General features: G+C 47.9%; 1 protein-coding gene across 1 annotated transcript; it reads left to right on the top strand.

Annotated features, from left to right (window-relative positions):
- Positions 1-14,439: 14,439 nt before the first annotated feature.
- Positions 14,440-25,220, top strand: LOC149271691 (transcription factor E2F8-like). Its single transcript, XM_089507199.1, has 12 exons — positions 14,440-14,631; positions 16,751-16,984; positions 17,489-17,645; positions 18,500-18,796; positions 18,895-19,056; positions 19,281-19,412; positions 19,673-19,876; positions 23,085-23,160; positions 23,398-23,815; positions 24,142-24,256; positions 24,434-24,738; positions 25,053-25,220. Exons 1-12 carry the CDS (start codon positions 14,440-14,442, stop codon positions 25,218-25,220), a joined length of 2,460 nt encoding a protein of 819 aa, XP_089363325.1.
- The last annotated feature ends 330 nt before the right edge of the window (positions 25,221-25,550 follow it).

Raw genomic sequence — 25,550 nt, 5'->3', positions numbered from 1 at the left:
TCAGTCTCCATCAGTAGATACCATCCGTTGCCATGGAAACCATGGGTTTCTTGATGATTTATTTCTATTAAAAAAAGAAATTACGCAAAAATGCAGTGCAGAATATCGGCACTCTGGGCAGTCAGACGGCGTTCTCACTCCCTGCGCAGCATGTTAATAACGCCAATTAATTGTCCCAAACCAGGCATTCCTCTACATATACCCCATAGTGCGGTACGCGAACAAAGGGGTTGCTGTAAATGGCCTGAGCGTTAGCAGCAGAACCAAGGAAACAATCGGCTTTACAGAAATATTTCTATACCGAAGATCTATTTTAAAAACGATTTTTACGGCGGGTTTTCTGAGCGGACGCCTTTAACGTACAGTAACTTTTTTTGCGGTAGTTTATGGTTCATTTTTAATGTCCAGCTTTGCCGTTTCTTTCTTCGTTCGCTGGTTCTGTTAACAGAACATTCTGTGCGAAGAGGGCTGACGTGTGAGACAGAGCCGTCTCCTTCCGATCCAGAGGAGGAATTTGGTGCGACAGCCAGGAGTGTCACTCGGCACGGTACACGCCGGGTGCAGAACACGCATTTGACGCGCCGGAGCAGATTCACGCCATTACACGCAGCTAATCGCCAGGTAAATCAGGAGCCCAAATGTCACCCTAAGACAGGGGCGTCCAACATGCGGCCCTCCAGCTGCTGCAGGACTACATCTCCCATAATGCTCTTTCAGCTAAGGGGCTGGCTGAGGAGTATGGGAGATGTAGTCCTGCAGCAGCTGGAGGGCCGCACGTTGGACGCCCCTGCCCTAAGACATCACAGTTTAAAGGCTTGTGATTTTATTTAAATGTCAGTGATTTGCATCAAACGTAACCTTTATCAGCAGCCACTTCTAGTTACTAATTGTCATTTCCCAACATGAAATACATCGGCCAAAATATGCGTTTATTCTGCTGCTTCATCGAAGGGCCACAGAAGAATAAATCCGCTGTTTGCCAGACCATGCTGGGCATCATTATAACGTACCACAAATACTACAAGCATGTCTTAGTGTTTGTGTGTGCATGTATGTGAGTGTATGTGCATGTATGTGAGTGTATGTGCATGTGTGTGTGCCTGCCACTCACTGTGCATGTGTTGAGAGTCTCTCTCTCTCTCTCTTTTCTTCTCCTGCGTTCCTCCGCTGCTCTTGCTTTCTCTCACACGCAGGGCTGTCCTGTATATTTTCCATATGCAGACGTGAACTCTGCGGCGTCTTCTATATAAAGCGATGAAAAATGCCGGCCGAACACACGGTGGGATCCTGTACGCAACGTTGACCAGAGGACCCCCATTACCTGAAGCACCGTGTCTCCTGTCTGTGATGTCCCAGCGTACAGTACCGTGTCTCAGAGTCTCCTGTCTGTGATGTCCCAGCGTACAGCGCCGTGTCTCAGAGTCTCCTGTCTGCGATGTCCCAGCGTACAGCACCGTGTCTCAGAGTCTCCTGTCTGCGATGTCCCAGCGTACAGTACCGTGTCTCAGAGTCTCCTGTCTGCGATGTCCCAGCGTACAGCACCGTGTCTCAGAGTCTCCTGTCTGCGATGTCCCTGTGTACAGTACCGTGTCTCAGAGTCTCCTGTCTGCGATGTCCCAGCGTACAGCACCGTGTCTCAGAGTCTCCTGTCTGCGATGTCCCAGCGTACAGCACCGTGTCTCAGAGTCTCCTGTCTGCGATGTCCCAGCGTACAGTACCGTGTCTCAGAGTCTCCTGTCTGCGATGTCCCAGCGTACAGCACCGTGTCTCAGAGTCTCCTGTCTGCGATGTCCCTGTGTACAGTACCGTGTCTCAGAGTCTCCTGTCTGCGATGTCCCAGCGTACAGCACCGTGTCTCAGAGTCTCCTGTCTGCGATGTCCCAGCGTACAGCACCGTGTCTCAGAGTCTCCTGTCTGCGATGTCCCAGCGTACAGCACCGTGTCTCAGAGTCTCCTGTCTGCGATGTCCCAGCGTACAGCACCGTGTCTCGGAGTCTCCTGTCTGTGATGTCCCAGCGTACAGCACCGTGTGTCTGTGATGTCCCAGCGTACAGCACTGTGCCATACGATGGAGCTACATAAATCAATAACTGATAACATTACGTGGCTTTCCGAGTTACCAAACCAGCCTAGGAAGATCACTTGATCACAGAAAGTGGCCAGATCCGAGATCCAGCAGCCCAGAAGATGATGCTAATCCCAGGATTAACCCCTCGTGCAGGGTCTGTAGAGATCGGCCGGCGCGTTTCACAGAGCACAGTGAATACAGAGAGGCTATATATTCGATATACCTATTATATATATTATTCAGACCTTCTGCCCCCGCGGACGCCCTATATATATATTCTTATATATATATATATATATATATATATATATATATATATTATTCAGACCTCCTGCCCCCACGGACAGCCTATATGTATTCTATTTATATATATATATATATATTGTTCAGACCTCCTGCCCCTGCGGACGGCCTATATATATTCTATTATTTATATATATATATATTATTCAGACCTCCTGTCCCCGCGGACGGCCTATATATATTCGATTATACTATATATATTATATATTATTCAGCCCTCATGCCCCCGCGGACGGCCTATATATATTCTATTATTTATATATATATATATTATTCAGACCTCCTGTCCCTGCGGACGGCCTATATATATATATATTCGATTATACTATATATATATATATATATATATATATATATATATAATATATTATTCAGCCCTCCTGCCCCCGCGGACGGCCTATATATATTCTATTTTTTATATATATATATATATATATATATATATATATATATTATTCAGACCTCCTGCCCCTGCGGACAGCCTATATATATATATTCTATTATTTATATATATATTATTCAGACCTCCTGTCCCTGCGGACGGCCTATATATATTCGATTATACTATATATATATATATATATATATATATATATATATATATATTATATATTATTGAGCCCTCCTGCCCCCGCGGCCGGCCGGGGGTCTAGTGATTTTCAGCAGTCTGTATGACGCTGTTAGTGCGTTTCCAATATCACAGAGACAAAGAACATGAGAGACCCCCATCAGCAAACCTATTCCACGTACTCCGCGGAGAGAGCGGCGATCTCCTTTACGGGGGCTCGGGGAGAACTTTCCAAAAAGGCAGCCAAGATCTCGCCGCACTCCAGATTTCCACCGACAGGCAGAGGCCGTCTTTTCTTAGCTCCAATAAATCTGCAATGCAGCAAAAGGCATTAAACTAATCTGAACACATCTGACCCTCACAGGCATCCTGAAATCCCTCAGACCTCTCCTGCGTTGGCCACAGACGGTCAGATCTAGGGCTGGGGTTAGAACCAGCAAGGTCCGTGTACAGAACCCGCGCCGTCGGGTGGGACACAGGGGCAGCGATGGCCTGGCACCGGGGTCTCACCGAAGGACTAGGAGTCCCCAACCTGCTTTTCTGACCCGTGGCGGTGCGGGGATATCCGCATGACTGCACAGAGCCCGCGCATGAACCCACACGGGGATTAAAGTCATCACTTCTGGTCTGGTGAAGAGGTTTATTATGCAGATGAAGTTTGCATTCGCGTTCGTCGCAGGAAATGCGCACGCTCTGCATTTTTAACTCGCTGATATGTTCATTTTTTGTCGGTGGATTCCTGAATGTTACCGGCACCGGGCCCACGTACATCATATACGAATATATACGTATATAAACTCTGACAATGCATTCACCCCCCAGACCTGATCCTTTGACTATAAGGGGCAAATTAATGTTTGAAGAACCTCACAGAGGTTCTGTTAACCCCTGGGCTACTGGGCAGCCTGCACCTTCCTATCACCCGGCGGTCACACTCCTTTCCGCACGATGTCACCCTCACAGACAGAGAGGAGTTCGGTGCCGGAATCGGAGAGAACCTTGGGAATAAATCCAGCCCCGGCCTCCCATTCGACAAACGGCCCCTACCTCGGGGTAGTAAAATGGTCTTGGTTGCCTGGATACCAAGCTCTTGGATCTTCAAAGGGTCTATGTGCGCCGTGTCCAGAAATCCGCACTCATGAATGGGCTCGGGTCTCTCTTGGGACCCCGAGTCACGTTTGCCCCAATGCAAGCCGGGCGACCTCTTTCCTTATCCTGCACGATCCCTAATCGCACACGAGCAGCCACCAGCAGCTGATCTCCGGGGTCTCAGCGGGAAATGCAGGATTTACATAACAAAAGAAGCGAGCATCTGCACAGAGGGTCCGCGTTTACTGAGAGACGGGGGGCCTTTACATCAGGTGATCTTATCAGAGTTCATACATCTGCCCAATCACCAGGGAGACGCTGGACGTCTAACCCTCCCTAGAGGCGTAGAGGAGAAGCCAGTCCTGTCATCAACCGCATAATAAATGCTCCAAACATTAATATCCAGAGGACACGGTCTCAAAGGCTAGGGGTACGAGGGTCCCAACACCTACACAATGATGCAGCCGGAGCGTTCGTGTGTGGAGCGCGGACGCTGGACCGATGCGCGTGCTAAACATGATTCACTGCACATGATTTAAGTGCACACGCCTCATATAATGCGAGACGCAGGAGACGTGTAATGGAGGACGTTATTGCTGCCCTCACTTGGGGCAATTGGTGGTTTCTGAACGGTCCAAATACAGTGCGTTCAGCCAGTCCTTCTTTGATCCAATTTTACATTTAAACAGAGACACGCGTCTCGTGACATTGGCGTGACTTTCCGTTTCCACCATCCGTGTTGGGTTTGTATGTAGGCATAGCTTGCGTGTTTTATCTGATGTTAATCGCATGCACGCCGAGACATGAATTTAGAGTAATTTCACGGTCCCAACGGCCGGGAGACATCTCCGGGTACACGGAGTCTACACGTCCAGTGAAACCAGTTCAGACCGTGAAAAGCCCATTAACCCCTCAAACCCCTAGACGCCGGCAGTAGATGTCCCTGGAGAAGTCAGCCTTTGACCTCAGATGTGTGTTGCTGTTACCTGATCCCGAGAGGCGAGTGTAATTAGAGGTAATTCCTGTATCGATGGCATCTAATGGTATCAAATGATACTATTATAACGTGAACGTCGCCCGATCTTATCCTCACCATCTGTCTGCACACAAATCATTCCCATCTGAGCCGCTTTCTGTCGACGTGCAACATATCCGCAAATGAAATTAGTGTGTATTATCGCTTCATGCGGGAGCGCCGCTAAATGCACCGAAACAACAAATACGTGTAACGATATCCACCGAAGCCGTCCAACAACTGGCCGCGCGGCGAAAGATTTCCGGAATTCCAATGATTGTAATCCAGGATTAAATCAAATATAAAAATTCAAGCATTTAAACATCACACTCCTGAACGTAAAGGTCCGAGAGGTTTATTTTTCTGCGTTGGCCCAATAACTTGTTTTGTACTCTGATCAAACTGTGATTAGATTGTAAGCTCCATCGGTCAGGGCTCGCCACACTTTTTTTTTTACGTTTGTAATTTTATAGATGAATAATAACTTCCTGATAATATTAATGAGGGTCTGAACTATGTGATCATACGAACAGTAATGTCATCCCAACCGCGGGACGCGCCGCTCAGCCGCTACCACGAGGGCTCCGCACTTCACACTCAGGGGCCGTACAGTTACATTCACGACACCAACGACATTTCCACTAATCTGAAGGCCCATCAACAGCAACGATCACCCACTGGAAACGACAACATCACACACAAGAAACAAGTACAGCAAGACAAACAGCGCTGGCAGGCAACAGCCAATGGCGCTTTTCCATACGGGAAGGGTTCAAAACCACCGAACTTTCATTCATCCGAGTAACGCGGCTTAAACACTTTACCTGCAGATTCCACCAAAAACAATTTCCACGTTCCATTTAACATTTTCAAAGCAATTCTCATGGTAAATGTTACAGCCCCAAACTCCCCTTCATGGTGGTGGTGGGTTTAAAATATAATAAAAATAATAATAATAATAATAATAATAAACGTCATACCTTCATGACTATGGAAAAGCAAAAATGGGGTTAGCGTCTGCAGTATATTCTACGAATATTTGTCAATCACTGTCAGGTCACCAACAAACTCCATCAGCCGCGCTATCGGTGCACAAACAACCAGCAACCAGGGGATAAACCTGACATTTCTGGGAGGAAGGGTCTAATTCTGATAAAAGCAGGTAACGGAGATGAAACTGGGTGCGAGCGTCCGACGGTTACCATACAGCGTGGTAAACGGCGGATTTCCATACAACGCCTTCTGAATTATTTGGGATAAAGACCTGTGACTTATGAGTGTTAGTAACGAGACTGCTGTGTGTCTGACGGGGGTCCTCGGCACGCGTGTTATCCTCCACCTGACAGATGTGCGAGAATTTAAGCCATGTGCCAGGAGGACACAAGCCGGCAGAATTTTCTTACACGTGAAGTGGCAACCAAATCGGGGCTCTGAAACATCTCCATTAAATGCTCGTAGATGTGCAGGATTAAGGAAGCAGACGTGATACATTAACAAATGTATTGCCTGAGGGTGCCGGCTCTCTCCATATCTGCAAATATTTATGCAAGATGGTATGTTCGGCTAATGCGGTTTTCCACGCTCAGCCTATGTGGGGAGATAATATGGTGGTGAAACATACATGGAGAATTAAAAGCCAGATAAAAGCATTTACAGCGCTTTGTGATAAAATTAAAGCGCTTACCGGACATTACTACACAAAAGTTAATTAAAAGCTGAATATCATAAGAGACAAATCTCTCCGTGTAATGAGGCCAGAAATCTGGCGTGTACAATGAGTGCGGCCTCCTACTGTCCCAGTCAGGCAGTTGGCGGCACGTTGGCTCCAATACACGAGAGGATGGGCACTCGAGGTCTGTACTTTTAGGAAAACTTTAAAGATGGTGGCGTGTAATTCATATGTTCCTCGGCTCATCGGGTTATCCTCAGTCTATATGGAGTAACTCAAAGATTTAACATAAAACGCAAATGTGCAGCGGGGGGGACTGCATGAGGCAAACCCATCCTGAAATTCTCTCCTCTCACCCAAAGGGGTAATGAAGCTGTGTCACCAGGACACGCGTGCTACATAGAAATTCGCTTCGTCAGTCTGTGTAAGATGTGGGCTGGATCACAAGCAGGTATTTAATCGTCGCTTTCAGTTTTGTATCAGCCACTCACAATTTCACAATTCTGTGAAAAGCATCACAGCAACTACTACACACAACACACAATAGACTTTGTACTAGGAATCCACATCTGCCCAGGACGGTGCCCTGAAAGCGCCACCAATCCTCACCTGACCCAGTACACTGCAGAGCGGTGACAGTGCCACTCTCAGCCGGCGATGCTCACCCACAAAGCCACAGAGCGGTGACAGCGCCACTCTCAGCCGGCGACGCTCACCCAGGACGCTGCAGAGCGGTGACAGTGCCACTCTCCACTGGTGACGGTCACCCAGGACACTGCAGAGCAGTGACAGTGCCACTCTCAGCCGGCGACGGTCACCCAGGACGCTGCAGAGCGGTGACAGCGCCACTCTCCGCCGGCGACGGTCACCCAGGACGCTGCAGAGCGGTGACAGTGCCACTCTCAGCCAGCGACGCTTACCCAGAACGTTGCAGAGAGGTGACAGTGCCACTCTCAGCCGGCGACGCTCACCCAGGAGGCTGCAGAGCGGTGACAGTGCCACTCTCAGCCGGCGACGCTCACCCAGGGCGCTGCAGAGCGGTGACAGTGCCACTCTCAGCCGGCAACACTCACCCAGGGCGCTGCAGAGCGGTGACAGTGCCACTCTCCGCCGGCAAAGCTCACCCAGGACGCTGCAGAGCGGTGACGGTGGCCTTACCTGACCCCAGATGTTCTTACAGACAAGCAGGAGGATTAATATTTTATGGGGGATGTATCCTTCGAAGTATTGATTCCTTCTTAATCCATTAGCAGATGACCTGAACAAGCTGGAGCCAGCCTTCTGTTAGTTTAATGGCGGTAGCTTTAAAAAACACATGCTAGAGGTCCGATAAACCGTTTACGATGGACAGAGGTCAAACGACTGCATGGAGCGTAAAATAATTTCTAGTAACAGAGCCTGAAAACCAGACAACCAAAGAAAATTCAGCTTCACAACTCAACACAACGCAGGCGCCTCGACACGAGTGAACGTGGTCTAATGCGTGTTTACATTTCTTCACTGGATTAACCTTTACCACTTCTACTGGAAGGCTATTCCACTTCTCCATCACCCTCTCAGTTTCAGCTTCTTTGTGTCATATTTAAATTTTAGTGTCTCAGGAGTTATAAAAATAATATAAACGATCACTGAGTCCCAGACTTTTATTTCCATTATTAAAAGATGCATCAAGGTGCTTTCTCTATAGGGCAGATTTGTTTGGGGACCCAGAGAGGGTCATTAACATGAGGATCACACATCGAGGAGTTCATGTTAACATGCGTGTCAGCTGAGTGTGACCACCCACCACATGCAGCCAGAATGATGTCACCAAAGCGCGGAGCAGATGGGAAGCGGCAGAACAGACATTCATTACAATGCAGCTTGTGCTGAGATTCCAAAATGATTTAAAACAAAGCCCTCCCGACCTCGGTCCACAGCCTGCTAGACGCTGTCAACCCCGGAAAGGGCAGGAAGGCAAAAGTAACCGCTTTCCATTCAATAAACCAGGGAGACCTGGAAGAGGCAGGATCCGGCTGGTACAGATCCCGGCTCACAGAACCTTCTGATCCCAAATCCTAACCTCTTTCAGCTGAGTTTTATTACGAGTTTATCATCACTAGGTTTTCCGTATAAAATGAATGAATGCACTGATTGGGCATATACTGACCCGTTGTACAGCACTACGGAATTTGATGGCGCTATAAAAAACAATAAATAAATAATAATAATAATAATATGGGGCTATGCATGCATTTGATTCTCCGCAGCAGGTTACACAATGCACTCGATATCAGCTGCAAGAAGCCGGAGGCGACCTCCACGCATCATAAACTTTGCCAGATGGGAAAATGATATTCCCCGTCCGGCCAAAGCAGGAACCCGCAGCCCTGATCAATACTATAAGCCTCGCACTGATAAGGGAGATGGTTGCTCTTTTTAATTACTGTTAATCTCAGGCATCTGTCACTGCCGTGATTAGTCACATTGTCATTGTTTTAAGGACAAGCACAAATTCAATAGAGAGCTTTGCCTTTACCAGCAGCATGCGCCGACTCCCAGCGGAGGAAGCTCTCGCCTTGATGGAGAGGGGTGTCTCTGTGTGTTATCAGCATATTAACTACACAAAGAGTCCGAAAGCCAGCAGGGAAGCCCACACATCCCTGCACCCACTACTCCACTTTACTGCCCTCATTTACTGCTGAAAACCCATTTCCAATCTGCCTCCATCAAACACTTCCGCTCATCAATGGCAACGCGTTCGGTAATCTGTCACATTTCAACTAGGATATCGGAGCATCTTCAGCACAAACTAGACCCTTCAATCTACACCGAGGCTGTCCCGCCGGGTCCAAGAACCAGATGTGGCCCAGAGGACATCAGAACTTAAGAGTTTTAAAAGTATCTTTGAGCCATCGTGCCATGTAAATCATGAACCTCTACACACCGTCACAGCCCTGATCTCTAGTAAGTAGACCTTAAAACAGGCAAACTCCGGCACGTGTTAGAAACCCGGCAGTGAAAGCTTCGGGATTCCTTTTGAGCACCTAAGGAGAATCTCCTCTATGTGCAGTTACTATGGTTACAGTTCAAACAGCAACAATTGCAATGATTGGCATACTAGGCATGAAGGACACAATGGGTTAATGCCCTGCGCAAGCAAACGGCTATCTGCCATGTGTGGCACCAAGTTTACACAATACAATACACAGACACACAACACAGCTGTGACATACCCTCTTCTGGTCCTCCAGTCCGTGTGCCACGGCTCTCTTTCTGGAATAATGCTTAGCCTCGGATTCCATTTCCAGATGATTGGGATTCCCCTGTTTTCCTCAGGAAATCCACAAAGTAAAGGCATATATTCCCTCTGATCTCCGGGGTCTTGGCCTCCCAGCAGCGCTCGGTTACATGCCATTGGGATGATCGTGAATCGTATCCCCAGTACAAATCCACCACGCGTGTGCCTTCCAGAGACCCCCTAACACACCTGCAGCCATCAGTCTGTTCAGCTCCGAGCCACCAATCACATTGTGGGATCCACGGCAGCTCAACCGGGAAGCCGCAAGCGTGTACCTTCTCCAAGGCTTCCGTTATCTGCGAACTGCCTGCAATCTATTCAAACGTGTCTCATGAGATGCTAACCCTGCACAGCGGGGGGCAGCTACGGCTTTCCTCTGTTCCATACGGTGTGAAGGTACCTGAAAAAGCAGATTTTTACAGAAAGAAAGCATTAGCAGGAAAATATCCGCTCACCGACGGAAAATGAGCATTAACCGCATTTAAATAACGCAACCAATATAAAAGTATAAAAGAAATAAAGGAGAACCCTAAATCTGTATGAAGGGAACGGATATAAAAGAATATATACATATTATAAAAGTATAAATAAAATAAGATCCCTGAATCTGTATGAAGGGGACGGATATAAAAGAATATATACATATTATAAAAGTATAAATAAAATAAGATCCCTGAATCTGTATGAAGGGGACGGATATAAAAGTATAAATCAAATGAGAATCTCGGGAGCTTCCGCTTCCCAGGAAGGTGAATTAACATCCATTTAAAGGAATTTTCTTACACTAAAGTATGGTTTTATGGGGACCTCTGCACATCACGTGGGTAAATGTCATTACCTAAAGACAAAGGAAAAATCAGAGTACCTGCTTCCCCGTAGCTCACATACAGCTTAACCCATTAAAGTCCTTGTATGAGAAAGGTTACAATCGCCGAGCCCGCTCCTCGTGATCTGACCATGCGCTTCCCATTTGATGCCAGCGACCAGCACAGATGCAAACTTCCCAGGCGAACAGGGGGCTTCCGCGGCTGAGCGAGTGAATCAATGAATGGGCTTCTGCCTCAGCCCAGCAGGACCTGCCTCTCTGCATACAAATCGCTCAGACATTTAACTCCTGGCTGCCTGGACCCGGCGATGCCCCACTGAACTCCCAGGCAGCTTACTGGGCTTCTGGGGGCCTCGAAAGCTTCTCTTTCTGTCAGCGTAACCCTAAAAGAAATCAACAATTGCCAGTAAGTGTGATACAAGAACGCATTCACCCCGCTCCCTGCACGGAGACATCCCGCGAGTTTACAAACATGGCAAAAATAATACAGAAATATGTCAATTACAGCAATTAGCAAATAAATACCCGGTAATTACCGCCAATTATCTCCATTCTACTGAATGTTTTCAAATATGCAGACAGCGGCGAGGGAAGAAACTGAATGAACCTGAACGGTCCAGGAAACCCCTAACAGGTAGAGACTGGAAATTACCCCCAAATATACAGAGCATGATGTATGACACCTCCCAAAGGCACTCATGGTGTTATTTTGGGGTTCCCCTGGGTGCAGAGGTGTTACACCCCTGTGCTTGGTACTGATGGATTGAGTTATTTTGGGGTTCCCTTGGGTACGGAGGTGTTACACCCTGTGGTTGGCACTGATGGATAGTGTTATCTTGGGGTTCCCTGGGTACGGAGGTGTAACACCCCTGTGCTGGGTAATTATGAATTGGGTTACTTTGGGGTTCCCTGGGTACGGAGGTGTTACACCCCTGTGCTGGGTACTGATGGATAGCATTATTTTGGGGTTCCCTGGGTACGGAAGTGTTATACCCCTGTGCTGGGTAATTATGGATTGGGTTATTTTGGGGTTCCCTGGGTACGGAGGTGTTATACCCCTGTGCTGGGTACTGATGGATAGCGTTATTTTGGGGTTCCCCTGGGTACGGAGGTGTTACACCCTGTGCTGGGTATTGATGGATAGCATTATTTTGGGTTCCCTGGGTACGGAGGTGTTACACCCTGTGCTGGGTATTGATGGATAGCATTATTTTGGGTTCCCTGGGTACGGAGGTGTTACACCCTGTGCTGGGTATTGATGGATAGCATTATTTTGGGTTCCCTGGGTACGGAGGTGTTACACCCCTGTGCTGGGTATTGATGGATAGCATTATTTTGGGTTCCCTGGGTACGGAAGTGTTATACCCCTGTGCTGGGTAATTACGGATTGGGTTATTTTGGGGTTCCCTGGGTACAGAGGTGTTATACCCCAGTGCTGGGTACTGATAGATAGTGTTATTTTGGGGTTCCCCTGGGTGCAGAAGTGTTATACCCCTGTGCTGGGTAATTATGGATTGGGTTATTTTGGGGTTCCCTGGGTACAGAGGTGTTATACCCCAGTGCTGGGTACATGAGGGGAGGTGATTGAGTGAGGAATATATAAGGGGACGGTGAGTGAGGGAATGTAATTGAGTGAGAGGGAGGGGAATGTAAGTGAGGGAGATATGAGGGGACGGTGAGTAAGGGAAGAGAATTTAAGGTTGCACCCCGGGGCCCCTTTGGCTCCCACCGATCTTGGGCCTCAGCCTCGAGCTCCTCTTCCTCTGAATCCGGTACCTCAGACACTGAAGTTTCGCCCGCTTTCCCGCGGCAGCGAATCCGAGCGCGCGTGTTCAGTCACGTGACAATTCCTTGACCAATAGGAACGCTCTATACATTACTAAATGGATGACAAACTTGGAATGAGTAATAGAGAAGCAGAAACTGGGTGAGTGACAGCCACCGAGTGATAGACGAGTGAGTGACAAGTCCTGAGTGAGTGACGGCCACTGAGTGACAAGTAGCAAGTGAGTGACAGACTGAGTGAGTGACAGACACTGGGTGAGTGACAGACTATGAGTGAATGACAAATGCTGGGTGAGTGACAGACTATGAGTGAGTGACAGGCACTGGGTGAGTAAGAGGCTATGAGTGAGTGACAGGCTCTGGGTGAGTGACAGACTATGAGTGAGTGACAGGTGCTGGGTGAGAAACAGAGTATGAGGTGGTGACAGGCGTTGGGTGAGTGACAGACTATGAGTGAGTGACAGGTGCTGGGTGAGAAACAGAGTATGAGGTGGTGACAGGCGTTGGGTGAGTGACAGACTATGAGTCAGTGACAGGCTCTGGGTGAGTGACAGACTATGAGTGAGTGACAGGCGCTGGGTGAGAAACAAACTATGAGTGGGTGACAGGTGGTGGGTGAGTGACAGACTATGCGTGGGTGACAGGTGCTGGGTGAGTGACAGACGCTGGGTGCAGTTCTCTCCAGGTCAGAGTGCTTTGCCAGAACCTGGCGCTCTATCGCCCCCTAGTAAGCAGCAGAGAATGCCGCAGGCAGAGGGATAACCCGGTGAGGACAGCTCTCCGAGACACGGTTACCCCATAGATACACATAGATCTCCCAGATAGAGAGGAATCTGATTGGCTGGTGCCAGCCGCAGCAGAGCGATGACACCACGTGGAGTTTATTCCCGTCTCTGCCTCCTCTCTCTGCCCATCACTTGTGTCTCTCTTCAGGCGCAAGCACCTCTTCCCTCCCCCATGTCTCCGGGATGTTACCCGTGCTGCTCCAATACCCCAGAATACCCTCCTAATACCCTCAGCCAGCATCCTGAAGAAACCGTCCGTCTGTCCAACCTATAAGGCTATAGGATAGGGGTAATTATATCAAATAATAGTTTTCTGCCCCAAAACATTTAGAGACCTCCAGCTAATAATGAGGGACCAGCCGGCCCCTGCGGGCGGCTTATTATTAGAGGACGTCATCGTGTTTATCTGTATCGCTCTATTGCATGTTTCTGCACAGATGCCGCAGCGTCATGCAACAGGAAAGCTTGTGTATACGTGGAGGCATGAGATGCGGAGCGGCCGGCTCAGGGCGTGATCCTCTATACCACCCATACACAGAGCGGCCCCTGGGAGCTGGAGAGGGTGAGAATCGGGTGAGTCCATTCGCAGTGTGACGAGAGGGATACCCCCGGCGCATGCCGCTCTCCAGTGCAGAGGGCGCACCGGCGCATGCCGCTCTCCAGTGCAGAGGGCGCACCGGCGCATGCCGCTCTCCAGTGCAGAGGGCGCACCGGCGCATGCCGCTCTCCAGTGCAGAGGGCGCACCGCTGCATGCCGCTCTCCAGTGCAGAGGGCGCACCGCTGCATGCCGCTCTCCAGTGCAGAGGGCGCACCGCGGCATGCCGCTCTCCAGTGCAGAGGGCGCACCGCGGCATGCCGTTCTCCAGTGCAGAGGGCGCACCGGCGCATGCCGCTCTCCAGTGCAGAGGGCGCACCGCTGCATGCCGCTCTCCAGTGCAGAGCACACTGACAAAGCTACATACAGTCCAGCACTGCAACAATATTGTGTGTATTTCCTTCCTTCACTGATTAAATGTCAAGCTCCACCCTCTGGAGTATTCGCGTCTCTGAATGGTCAGAATTGCTGAGTCGCTTATCGCTGATTGGTTCTCTCCGCCATTGGCCGAAAGAGGGAAGCTGCAAGGAACTTTTGGAGGAATTGGCGCCCGTGATTCAAACCCGGAGTGGAGCGCGGGAATCGGGGCCCCAAAACACGGCGGGGACGAAAGAGAGACCCCCGAAATACGGTACTCGGCAGGGGAGGTAACATTATAGGCCGCTGAGTATATGATCAGGAGGGATATACAGTGCTGTGAGGAGCTGGGCGTGATAATGCCCCTTATATAACAATTTAGCACGTTATCTCCTACATAACACCATAGGGGCTATTATACTGCTATATATTTGTGCTCTATCTGGGCTATGGCACTATCTTTGAACCCTATATATAATAGCTCTATAGGGGCTGACACTATCTCCTATATGTAACAGCTCTATAGGGGCTAAGGCACCATCTGTATCTTCTATATATATATAATAGCTTTATAGGGGCTAAGACACTATCTGTATCCTATATACAACAGCTCTATAGGGGCTGTGTCATTTTATGCCCTATATAAAACAACCCTATATGGCATTGTATCTGTATGTTCTTTATACCAGCTCTATATGGCACTGTATCTGTATGCTCTATATAACAGATATGTATGTTTTTATATATATATATGCACCAGCTCAACTATATCTGTATGTTAGAATATATATATATATAAACACGGGTTTTCAGTGCAGATTCTGCCGGTGCAGCCTGTGGCCCCCGGCTCTAGGTGCGGTTTGTGGCCCTGGCTCCTCGGAGAGATATTTCCAGAAATCCCGCAGTGCATAAGCACAGTATGGCACCGTATACACATGGGCAGCGCCTGTACTGCCAATTAATAAAAAGGCAGATCTTACCACCATAGCAACCTATGGAATCTGCATGCTGACTGGACCAGCTTTGTGGTTGCTATGGTGATCAGATCACTTATTAAGCTCCCCAATTAGCGTCATATTTACGACATACAGACACGTTCTCATAGATGTACAAGAATGCAGACCGTTACATGTGATTGGACGCTCATGTGTGTAATACCCTGTATACCGCAGGCTGCATGTATATAGGCGACATCCTCCACATATGGCTGTCTTAGGCTGCGAATGCGTAGCGGGCTGCGTATGGCTGCGACATCCAGGGTGCAAAGTTTCAAAAGTTCAGCTGGAAGATCCCATTGGTTGCTATGGTGATAAGGCCACAGTTCAGACTTCGCACCGGAATTACCCCTACATACTAACTATATATATATATATATATATATATATATATATAATTTCTATACATACGTGTAGTAGGTATAGGATCCTACAGTGGCTGCAGGACTCGGTATATACCGTGCCATGTATACATGCTATAGGTGCTGGGTTGGGGGGTTTATGTGCTGTTCAGTATACAGAGTTCTTACCATCTGAAAGAGAGACTCCTGATGTGTTGAAAGCTCATGTGACTTTACATTTATTTTTATTTATGATTTTTTTTTTCATGCCAATAAAACGTATTAATTTGCTAAATACGGCAGAAGACTTTGTGGCAGTAGGGTGTCGTGTAGGGGGGGCGTAGATCTTTTGGTTAGGGGCGTAACTGATGCCGTTGAGGGGAGGGGTTTCCCGCGTACCTCTCTCCGCCTTTTTTGAAGTACGGAAACGCGGTGTGTAGGCCGCGCGCACTCGCAGGCCTGTGAGTGGAGCAGAGGTTTGGTGGGCGGGGCGTAGCGTTCATGGGTTAGTGCGTCTCACTCTGTAAGCAAGTTAGGCAGAGCAGTAGGAAGCCCGAGTTCAACCCCCCCCCGTCACGTGATCTCGCCCTCCCCCCCCCGTCACGTGATCTCGCCCTCCCCCCCCGTCACGTGATCTCGCCCTCCCCCCGTCACGTGATCTCGCCCTCCCCCCGTCACGTGATCTCGCCCTCCCCCCCGTGACCTCTGGGTCTGTGTGTATAGTTATTTTTTAGGCGGGAACGGGTACTCGGCGATGTACAGTATAATATAGGCATTATGATTCGATGCATATAGAATGAGTCTCCTGCCCTACTGAGCACCAAAAAGTGCCCTCACCGGGCGACACAGACATGCCTGAGAGCCAGTCTCAAGGGCTTGCACTCACTGGGGATTTGCACTGACTGATTCCTGTGTTGTTTCCAGGCCTCTGAGTGAATCCTCTCCTGCTGTATGAAGGATAGAGAGATGGAGGCTGAGAAGGTTGGTATTTGGCGCTGAGGCTGTCGACCATTTCTAGGTTTTTGCTTCTAAAGCTGCATTTGATGAATTTTTGGTGTTTTTTTTCCCCCCAGGAAAATTGTGTGTTCCCTCCGAGTAAACAGAGATCTTCATCCCCGGCCCGGCGCACGTCTCCCTCTCGCCCGGTACTAGGAGAGATCCAGCGTCCGTCATCCAATTTACAAACACCGACAAAGTCCCGCGATGCGGCCGTTACTGCGGACCCCTGGACCCCAACAGCCAACCTTAAAATGCTGATCAGCGCGGCCAGCCCAGATATCCGGAACAGGGAGCGCGAAATGCAGGAGGTAACACACACACACACCCCCCCCCCCCCCCCCCGGGGCGCAGGCTCACCCCCCCCTACACACACTGCGCGATCCCGTAACCTGCCCCCAGCAAGACCGACAGCGCTGCTCCTGCTAGAGATGAGACCCCTGAAATCGTGTGATCTGAAAGGGGTAAAATCACATCATGCAGCCCTCCGAACGCGTTGTGTAAAGGGATGTGGGCGAGCGGAGAAAGGTTCAAGTGGAGGGCGATTAACCCTTCACTGGTGCTGCTCTTTTTGGGCTCCATAGATATCATGAAATCCCCGTGACCCCCTTTTGGTGCTTGGTTCTACACTTTTGCCCCTTCGGTGTCCGTTCCGTGGCATGTATCAGGATGATTGTGGGTAATATGAGATGACCGTGTGGGGCTTCATACCATTTAATGTATATAAGCCCCCCTTGGGTGTGCTGCTAGGGCGATGCTGCGTTAAAGTAATGCGGGAACACGTTCTGAAGGTGATATCCGCCATCTTCCTCTAGGAGCAGCTTTCTGGTGATGAGCTGGAGAAATCGCAGCCGAGCCGTAAGGAGAAGAGTCTGGGTCTGCTTTGCCATAAATTCCTGGCGCGGTATCCGGATTACCCCAACCCGGCCGTCAACAACTGCATTTGTTTGGACGAAGTAGCAGGAGAATTACGTGAGTGACACTCGTTTGGTGGGGTTTACATGTGGTGGGTCTTCGGCTCGAGGATTTGAGCAGTTTATTCAGCTGCCGCGGGGCTGTCTTGGAGGAGACTTTGGGAGGGAATGTGAACAGCTGAGCAATGTTTGAAGTGGCCTCTCGGGGTCCAGCACTCACTCACACTTGCTAGTGAAATTCCTCACCTTAACATCTGTCACACTCCCCCTCCCCGCCTGTGCTGTTATATAGAAAGGACTGATGACAGGTGGGTTCCTGGGGAAAGTCAAGGGTTTCCCCTAGTACAGGGGCGTCCAACCTGTGGCCCTCCAGCTGCAGCAGGACTACATCTCCCATAGTGCTCTTTCAGCTAAGGGGCTGGCTGAGGAGTATGGGAGATGTAGTCCTGCAGAAGCTGGAGGGTCGCAGGTTGGACACTCCTGCCCTAGAATGCTGGTACTATATGTATGTGTATATATAATTTAATGGCCGCTGTGGTGACAGCACTGCTGTCCATTCTCTGCACCTACAAGGGTTGTTCAACAAACACCGGAGAGCGGTAGTGTATGTGTAAGGTACATGATGTGTCCCGCTACCTACCACCAGTATAACATTTTTGTGTTATTTTGCACATTAGAAGGTGATTTTTCTCTGGTGTGGTTGTTTGTGAGCGGCGAGAGGCGCTTGTTTCTTCCTATGAAATCATTTAATGGTTCTTTAGCTTCAGTTCCTGTAATGCAGAGGAAATTCTCTGTGGTTTTGGGGTCATTTTTGTGATGTCCTAGAGCTTTACTTTTCTGTAAAACCCCTCAGTGACTTGTATTGCCCGGCTGTCGCCAGGTCCCATTCATTTCTTTTCTGCCTGTTTGCAGATGTTGAGCGGAGGCGTATATATGACATCGTGAATGTTCTGGAGAGTCTCCACATGGTCAGCCGTCTGGCCAAAAATAAATACCTCTGGCACGGCCGAATGAACCTCCAAAAAACCTTTGAAACATTGAAAAACGTTGCAGAGGAAAATCAGTATGCGGCACAGATTCTGCTCCTTAGGAGGGGAGAGCAGGGGGAGTTTGAGGAGCGAGACGGCATTAAATCGGACGCGGTGAGGCCACTCTCCAAGCAGGCCGACGTTAGCTTTGTGGAGCTTCCCGGGATGGAGTTTAGAGCTGGTGAGTAGAACGGAACGTGCAGACTTTACAAGGAGACTTCCCGGTTCTGCGCTTCACGTTTAACCTTTAGAGCTTTGTCTCTTTTATTTTTCAAGCAGCGTCGGTGAACAGCCGGAAGGAGAAGTCTTTGAGGGTGATGAGCCAGCGGTTTGTAATGCTCTTTCTGGTGTCAACGCCTCAAGTCGTCAGCTTAGAAATAGCTGCAAAAATTTTAATTGGAGAAGATCAGCTCGAGGATTTGGATAAAAGCAAATTTAAAAGTAAGTAATTTGACTTTAACCCTTTTTTCTTTTTACTTGAAAAAGGTATCCTTTACAGAGATAACTGACAGAAGAGCGTGTGCTGTAAGTTAGGAAATACACCGGCCTGATAACCTGTTTAAAGAGCCCCTGGGGCAAACGTCTCCCAGGCCTAGTAAGTACGAATACCGTTTGTTTATAAGCAAAAACATGTTTATTGAACGCTTTATTTTTTTCTTCCGTAGCAAAAATTAGGCGTTTGTATGATATCGCGAACGTGCTGAGCAGTCTGCATTTGATAAAGAAGGTCCACGTGACAGAAGAGCGAGGCCGGAAACCAGCGTTCCAGTGGATTGGGCCTGGCGCCTCTGCTGACGGCCAAGGTTTGTGTGAATGGCCGTGGTGTTTAGCATTGGGAAGCCTTCTGGTGAGAAAGTGTCGGTTGTCTCGTCAGCAGAACCCGAGGGAGACGTTTCTCCTAATGACAGAATGTGTTTAATGCCGTTGGGTTAAGCGCTCTAACAATTACACTCAGTCTGTAGGTTGGTATGATTATTCCGTTCGAATCAGCAGAAACTTCTAAGGATAAGTGTATGATTTGGCGTTTACTGTTTCATGTGTGACTTACTTTTTTCAGACATTGAAAACATATTTTCCCCGTCTTCACCTGCATCTCCGGCCATAAACCTGAGATCTCCAAAGGAGAATTGTGCCAAAAATCTTTTTGCTTCTCGGGGCAAGCAGAACTTTACACGCCATCCGTCGCTGATAAAACTGGCGAAAAGCATCGAGAATGACCGGAGAAAGATCAACTCCGCTCCCTCCAGTCCGGTGAAGACGAGCCGGCAGGAGACTGGATCCTCTGGTAAGACCCCTTGCTGGTATAACGCTTCTGCTCCTTGTTATGGTGATACAGGATTAAACAATCACTGCAAACACATAGTGGCCAATGTGTGCTTCTTATTTTGAGATTTAATCTGTACCTTTTACCCCCTTCAATAGGGATCACGCTCCCAAATGGCAGGGCAGGGATCAGGCTTTCTGCCCCAGGCAGTTTCTCAGCCTGCGCAAACACTACCCAAACAGCACCCAAACTCAATGGGAGGGGTGCTGTCCTGACTGGCTTTAAAAACTATGTCCGGCAGTCTGGATTTAAAACACTTAGGAAGCGCGGTTCACGTTTGGTACCACAGATGCCACAGAATTCTGTGACTGCATTACAAGCGAGTCCTGTAAGGAACTGTGATCCTTAGAGCCCCTCTATGAGTCCACGTAGGTTAAAACATGATCCTGTCACTCGTGTTTCACACCTAATGTATATAATATATATGAAAGAATGCAGGGCTTTAACCCCTTGATGACAATTTCCGGTCCGGGCACGTCACGGAAATTCAAGTCGATAACGACAAATGACGTGCCAGAAACGCTTTCTGCACCGAAACGGTGTTGCTGTAATGCCTCAACCTCGAGGCATTCAGCAACGCCATTATCGGCACAAAGGGGCCATCTCTGGCCCCTCCCCGGGGCGTCAACATCCGCCATACTTTGTATGGCGGCGGACGCCCGTTTTAAAAGCGTTTAGGAGGTGATCAACGATCGCCTCCTAAACTTAAATGGTGTCGCTGGAATGCCTCGATCAGGAGGCATCCAGCGACACCAAACACTTACCTTTGGGTGGGCTGTGACCGTTCCGGAGAGCGGTCACAGCCGCAGCTGCTGGTGATCTTCGCCATCAGCAAGATGGCGGCGGCCCGGGAAAAAAAAAACAATAAAGACTAAAAAGTTCGCTAGACGGTCTCCAGACCCTCTAGAGAACTCTGGCTCCACTTGCAGGTTGAATATAGGTACTGCATTCAACCATGCAAGTCAATGGAGCCCAGCTTTCTAATCAGTGTGATTAGAAAAAATAAATTAAAAATAAAATTCAATTAAAAATAATTAGAAAAAAACCAGTAAAATGTAAAAATAATTTCCCACTGATGTCACTATCAGGGGAACCTTCAAGTTGAAGAAAAATGTTAAAAAAAAGGCAAAAAAAAAATAAAAATATATATATATATAAAAAAATATATTTTTGTGAGCAAGTCCTAAAATTAGCATATTAGCTTAAAACAATTCTCGCATGGAAAGAGTTAAAATACTGGCATATTAAATGCCCATGGGGTGTCTACTTTTAAAAAATGTATGATTTGATGGGGTAAATTGAATTGGCCGGGTTGAACAAGGTCCCAATTAACACGGGGGGGAAGGATGGCCACACATCTAATTTCCAATTAGAAAAATACACACATACCAAATGTGGCCTTTTAGTTCCCACAAAAATGACAAACCCATGCATGTGGGGTATCACTGTACTCAGGAGATGTTGCTGAACACATATTGGGGTGTCGTGTTACAGCGGCATATACCAGGAGCTGTAAATTCATACATAAAGTAGGTGTGTGTGGGAAAAATACACACAAAAATACTACTGCAAACTTTGAAAAAATGCTGGTGGTAAAATGTGTGCATGCAAAGAGTTAAAATACCAGAATTTAAAATACCCTGTGGTGTCTAGTTTTCAAAAATATATGGTTTTGTTGGGCACACTGAAATGGCCCGGCTCAAAGATGTACCAAATAGGGCATGGGCAGTGGATCCCCAAATGCCAAAGTTCAACATTGAAAAATGTGCATGCCCCAAATGTGGCCCTTTTGCCCCCGAACAGCCAGGCAAAATCATTCATGTGGGGTATCACTGCGCTCAGGAGATGTTGCTGAACACATATTGGGGTGTTTTGTGATAGTGACATATACGAGAACCTGTTTATTTATACCTAAAGTAAAATGTGTGTGAAAAAACAAATGCAAAAAAATGACTACCACAAAGTTTGACAAAGACTGGTGGTAGATATGGTGCATGGAAAGAGTTAAAATACCCTGTGGTGTCTAGTTTTCAAAAATATATGGCTTTATTGGGCATACTGAAATGGCCCGGCTCAAAGATGTACCAAATAGGGCATGGGCAGTGGATCCCCAAATGCCAAAGTTCAACATTGAAAAATGTGCATGCCCCAAATGTGGCCCTTTTGCCCCCAAACAGCCAGGCAAAATCATTCATGTGAGGTATCGCTGTACTCAGGAGATGTTGCTAAACACATATTGGGGTGTTTTATGATAGTGACATATACCAGAACCTGTTTATTTATACCTAAAGTAAAATGTGTGTGAAAAAACAAATGCAAAAAAATTACTACCATAAAGTTTGACAAAGGCCGATGGTAGAATAAGTGCTTGGAAAGGGTTAAACTACCAGCATTTGGAATACCCTGGGCTGTCTAGTTTTCAAAAATATATGATTTGATGGGGTAAATTGCATTGGCCGGCTTCAAAGATACCCGAAATGGCACATGGGGGGAAGAATTACCAGATTTGGAAAAAATGGCTTTGAAATAGCAAAACGCTACCTGTACTTATTGCTCCATAACGTGCAGAAAAAAGCAAAAAAACATAAAAACATTGGGTATTTCTAAACTCAGGACAAATAGTAGAATCTATTTAGCAGGTTTTTTTATTACCTTTTATAGATGAGTAAAAGATTTTTCAACTAAAAGTTAGAAACAGTCATTTTTTTTCTACATTTTTCACCATATTTTATACTTTTTTTTAATAGTAAATAATATGATACAATCAAAACAATGTCATCTAAAGAAAGCCCTTCTTGTCCTGAAAAAAAAACAATATCTAATGTGTGTGGGTTCAGTAAACGGGAAAGAAGAAAATTACAGCTAAACACGAGCAGCGCAGAAATGTTAAAACGGCCATTGTCACGAAGGGTACAAAAAGTAAAATCAGCCTTTGTCATGAAGGGGTTAAGGAACATCTGGCTTTCTAGTGACGTTTTGGTCTAAACCCATCGACGTGTCTGCGTGGTAGTGTTAATGGTGTTGGGAAAGTGGAGTGTTTGGCTCCTTCATTTTATCAAATCCTTGTGACTTTCGACAGAATAAATCGATACTGAGTATCTGACCGAGGCTCCCTTTTCTGTGTGTTTTGTGAAAGGAGTTGTAGATGCGAGTTCTGCATCCAGCATCAGCAAGATGGCGCAGCTCGCGGCGATCTGCAAGCGTCAGTTGGATAAGTCGAGGTGAGTGAACGCCCTGGGGTTGTGTGTGTGTTCCCTGCGGGCGTTTGTGTAACTGCAACGAGGGTACAAAAACTTGTTAACTGAGAGGATACTCGGTGCTTCACTGCCCTGACCTGTTGGATGTCAAGAAAACCCTTTCCTTGGTGAAGAGGACCGAATGTAGTTCTTTGTAGTCGGCGGGCGGTTTATTGACCATTATCGGGTAATATTTACTTGATTTCATTTGTTTTTTTGCAGTGAGGATAGGATGATGTCCGGGTTAAACAACAATGTGAAAGTCTTAGTGAATCCAGCAGGGAACTCCAAACCAGAGCAGTCCCCTTCCTGGCGTCCAACCTTCTGCCAGGCTCTGCCTTTAATCCATCCGAATGCCAAGGGCTCGTACGCAGTGTATTTAAATCCAACACAAGCAGGAACACGGAGCCCAAGTGCTGAAGGACATCGTGTTCTCTGCGCTCATAAAACGTTTTTGGAAGATGAGGGTAACTTGTCGCCAAGGATTGTGACTAAAACGTTAAGCATGTCGCCAGCTGATCACCGACCTGCCCGCAACGAGTCTTCACAGGAGAAATTCTCCAAGAGACCCCTGGATCTGGAATCTGGTTCCACGTCCAAGAAACTAAAGGGGTCTCCTGTTCAGGGGGATTCTCCAGAGGTGGGCATCACTCTCACTCTCGCTCTCTCCGTTGTTAAAGTGTCATGGGGGGCTGATAAGTGCACAGCCGGGCTGGAGTAATGTGTCAGCAGAGGTGTAAGAAAAAGGGTGAAAATAGTGTGAATTCCTAAAAATGACATCTGTACAATGTTGAATTTCTCAATAATTACACATTAAAAAAATATTGAAAGACTGGATAAATGCAAAATATAAGGACTACTGCTGCTATTGGTGAACATATTGTAACCAATAAGAACACGGAGCAGAGGGATGGGCACCTCATGGTCTTATGTGAGGGATAACCTGTTTTCCGGTTTACCTTCCAGAGATTGTATCCCTCCGGTTACCTGATTCCGGTGCAGCTGGCGAGCCTCGGCACAGAGGCAGGAAAAGAGAGTGCATCATCCTCCGAACAATCAGTATTTAGCTCTCCGTTAGCAGGTATGGAAAAAGCATGCGCATGCCGGAGCTGAGCTTATCTGTCTGTTTGTCTCTTAATCACTGATGGTTGCAAAGACCCCAAACTAGAAAGTCCTGGAAATCCAGAGGCTGCATTGGTTGGTCTATGTGTGATGTCACTGCTTTGTCAGTAACGCCCCCCTCTGTCCCTGCCTGCAGGAGTCATACCGCTGAAGATCGTGTTTTCTCCGGGTTCCGTAGCGGCCCTTCCTGTTTTAAGTCCGGCCCGCCAGTCTCCGGCTGCTGGTCCAAATACATCGACCCAAAGTGTTAGTCCGGCAACCTTCAACTTCACCCTCCAGAACCAAGATGTGATCTCCACGCTCAGCCCCCAGTCTCACGCCGCGTCACCGAGATGCCGGAAGGGCACAGAAGAGCTGTCTGCTGCGCAAATCCTGCAGTTTAAACATCTCTCGCCGGTTCCGTACCGCGGGCAGCCGCTCACGCTATTAACTTTGCAGCAGGTACGGCTGTCCCTCTGCAGACACCGCGTAGATCGTTGGTTCCCAAGCCTGCGAATGCCGTATGTGCAAAACACGGCTCAGCTCACGTGCGTTTGGCACGGTTGCTGGTGATTTGTGATGGGGCGAGTTAACCTGTATATACCAAGAAATGTCTAGGAATGATTATATGGCAGTAACTTCTGAGGTTTGCCGGTATTCTTTCAGTAATCCATACACATTTTACATTTCCGATAAAGTGGGGCGTAAGTAGTTGTTTGGCACGGAGGTGAAGCTTGATAAATACTAACCGGTCTTACGCTTTGTATCTTTAACAGCCTGGCGTTCCTGTGACACCCAAAAGCGCTCAGACACTACGAGACAGCTTCTTTCAGACCCCGGGTGGCGTGACCTCCTCCCCAATCAATCCGCCGTCCGTAGACGGTGCTCCGGCAGGGACAATCCTCAACTCGCAGAGGAAACTGGACGTGGGGGCCGAGGATTAACTACTGGAACGGGGACAAAGCGTTGTGTGATAGTGCCAGGGGAGACCGGAAGTAAAGTGTTAAATTGCAATAAGCCTGCCTTGTTACTATGTGTCGGTATATGTGGCCGACGCTATGGGAGAAGAGAAGGTTAGCGCGTTCCTGCAATATCTTTTCTGTAAATAAGGTGAAATTGTTGGGGGAGGAAGGATGTTTTTTCTTTAAGGTTCTCTAACATTTCTAAAGACTTCTTTTCAATAAAACATCCCTTGAAAAGTTTTCAGGAGTATTGCAGTAGTCGGTGGTTCTGACTGCGGAGGGATTAAGTTGCCGACACGAATGGAATCCATA

This window comes from Sceloporus occidentalis, unplaced genomic scaffold (genome assembly GCF_023333645.1).
Source record: "Sceloporus occidentalis isolate IW3139 unplaced genomic scaffold, rSceOcc1.0.p SCAF_473, whole genome shotgun sequence".
In the NCBI taxonomy this organism is placed as follows: domain Eukaryota; kingdom Metazoa; phylum Chordata; class Lepidosauria; order Squamata; family Phrynosomatidae; genus Sceloporus; species Sceloporus occidentalis.
The sequence above is the reverse complement of the archived record's forward strand: the minus strand, read 5'-3'. Positions and strand labels throughout refer to the sequence as shown.

What these genes read in the sequence shown, in the direction of transcription:
- LOC149271691 (XM_089507199.1), top strand. Translation starts at nt 14,440, where the DNA reads ATGGTCAGAATTGCTGAGTCGCTTATCGCTGATTGGTTCTCTCCGCCA. An exon ending in GGATAAAAGCAAATTTAAAA is followed by an intron (nt 19,057 to 19,280) that starts GTAAGTAATTTG and finishes TTTCTTCCGTAG; the next exon opens with CAAAAATTAGGCGTTTGTAT. An exon ending in GCCTGGCGCCTCTGCTGACG is followed by an intron (nt 19,413 to 19,672) that starts GCCAAGGTTTGT and finishes TACTTTTTTCAG; the next exon opens with ACATTGAAAACATATTTTCC.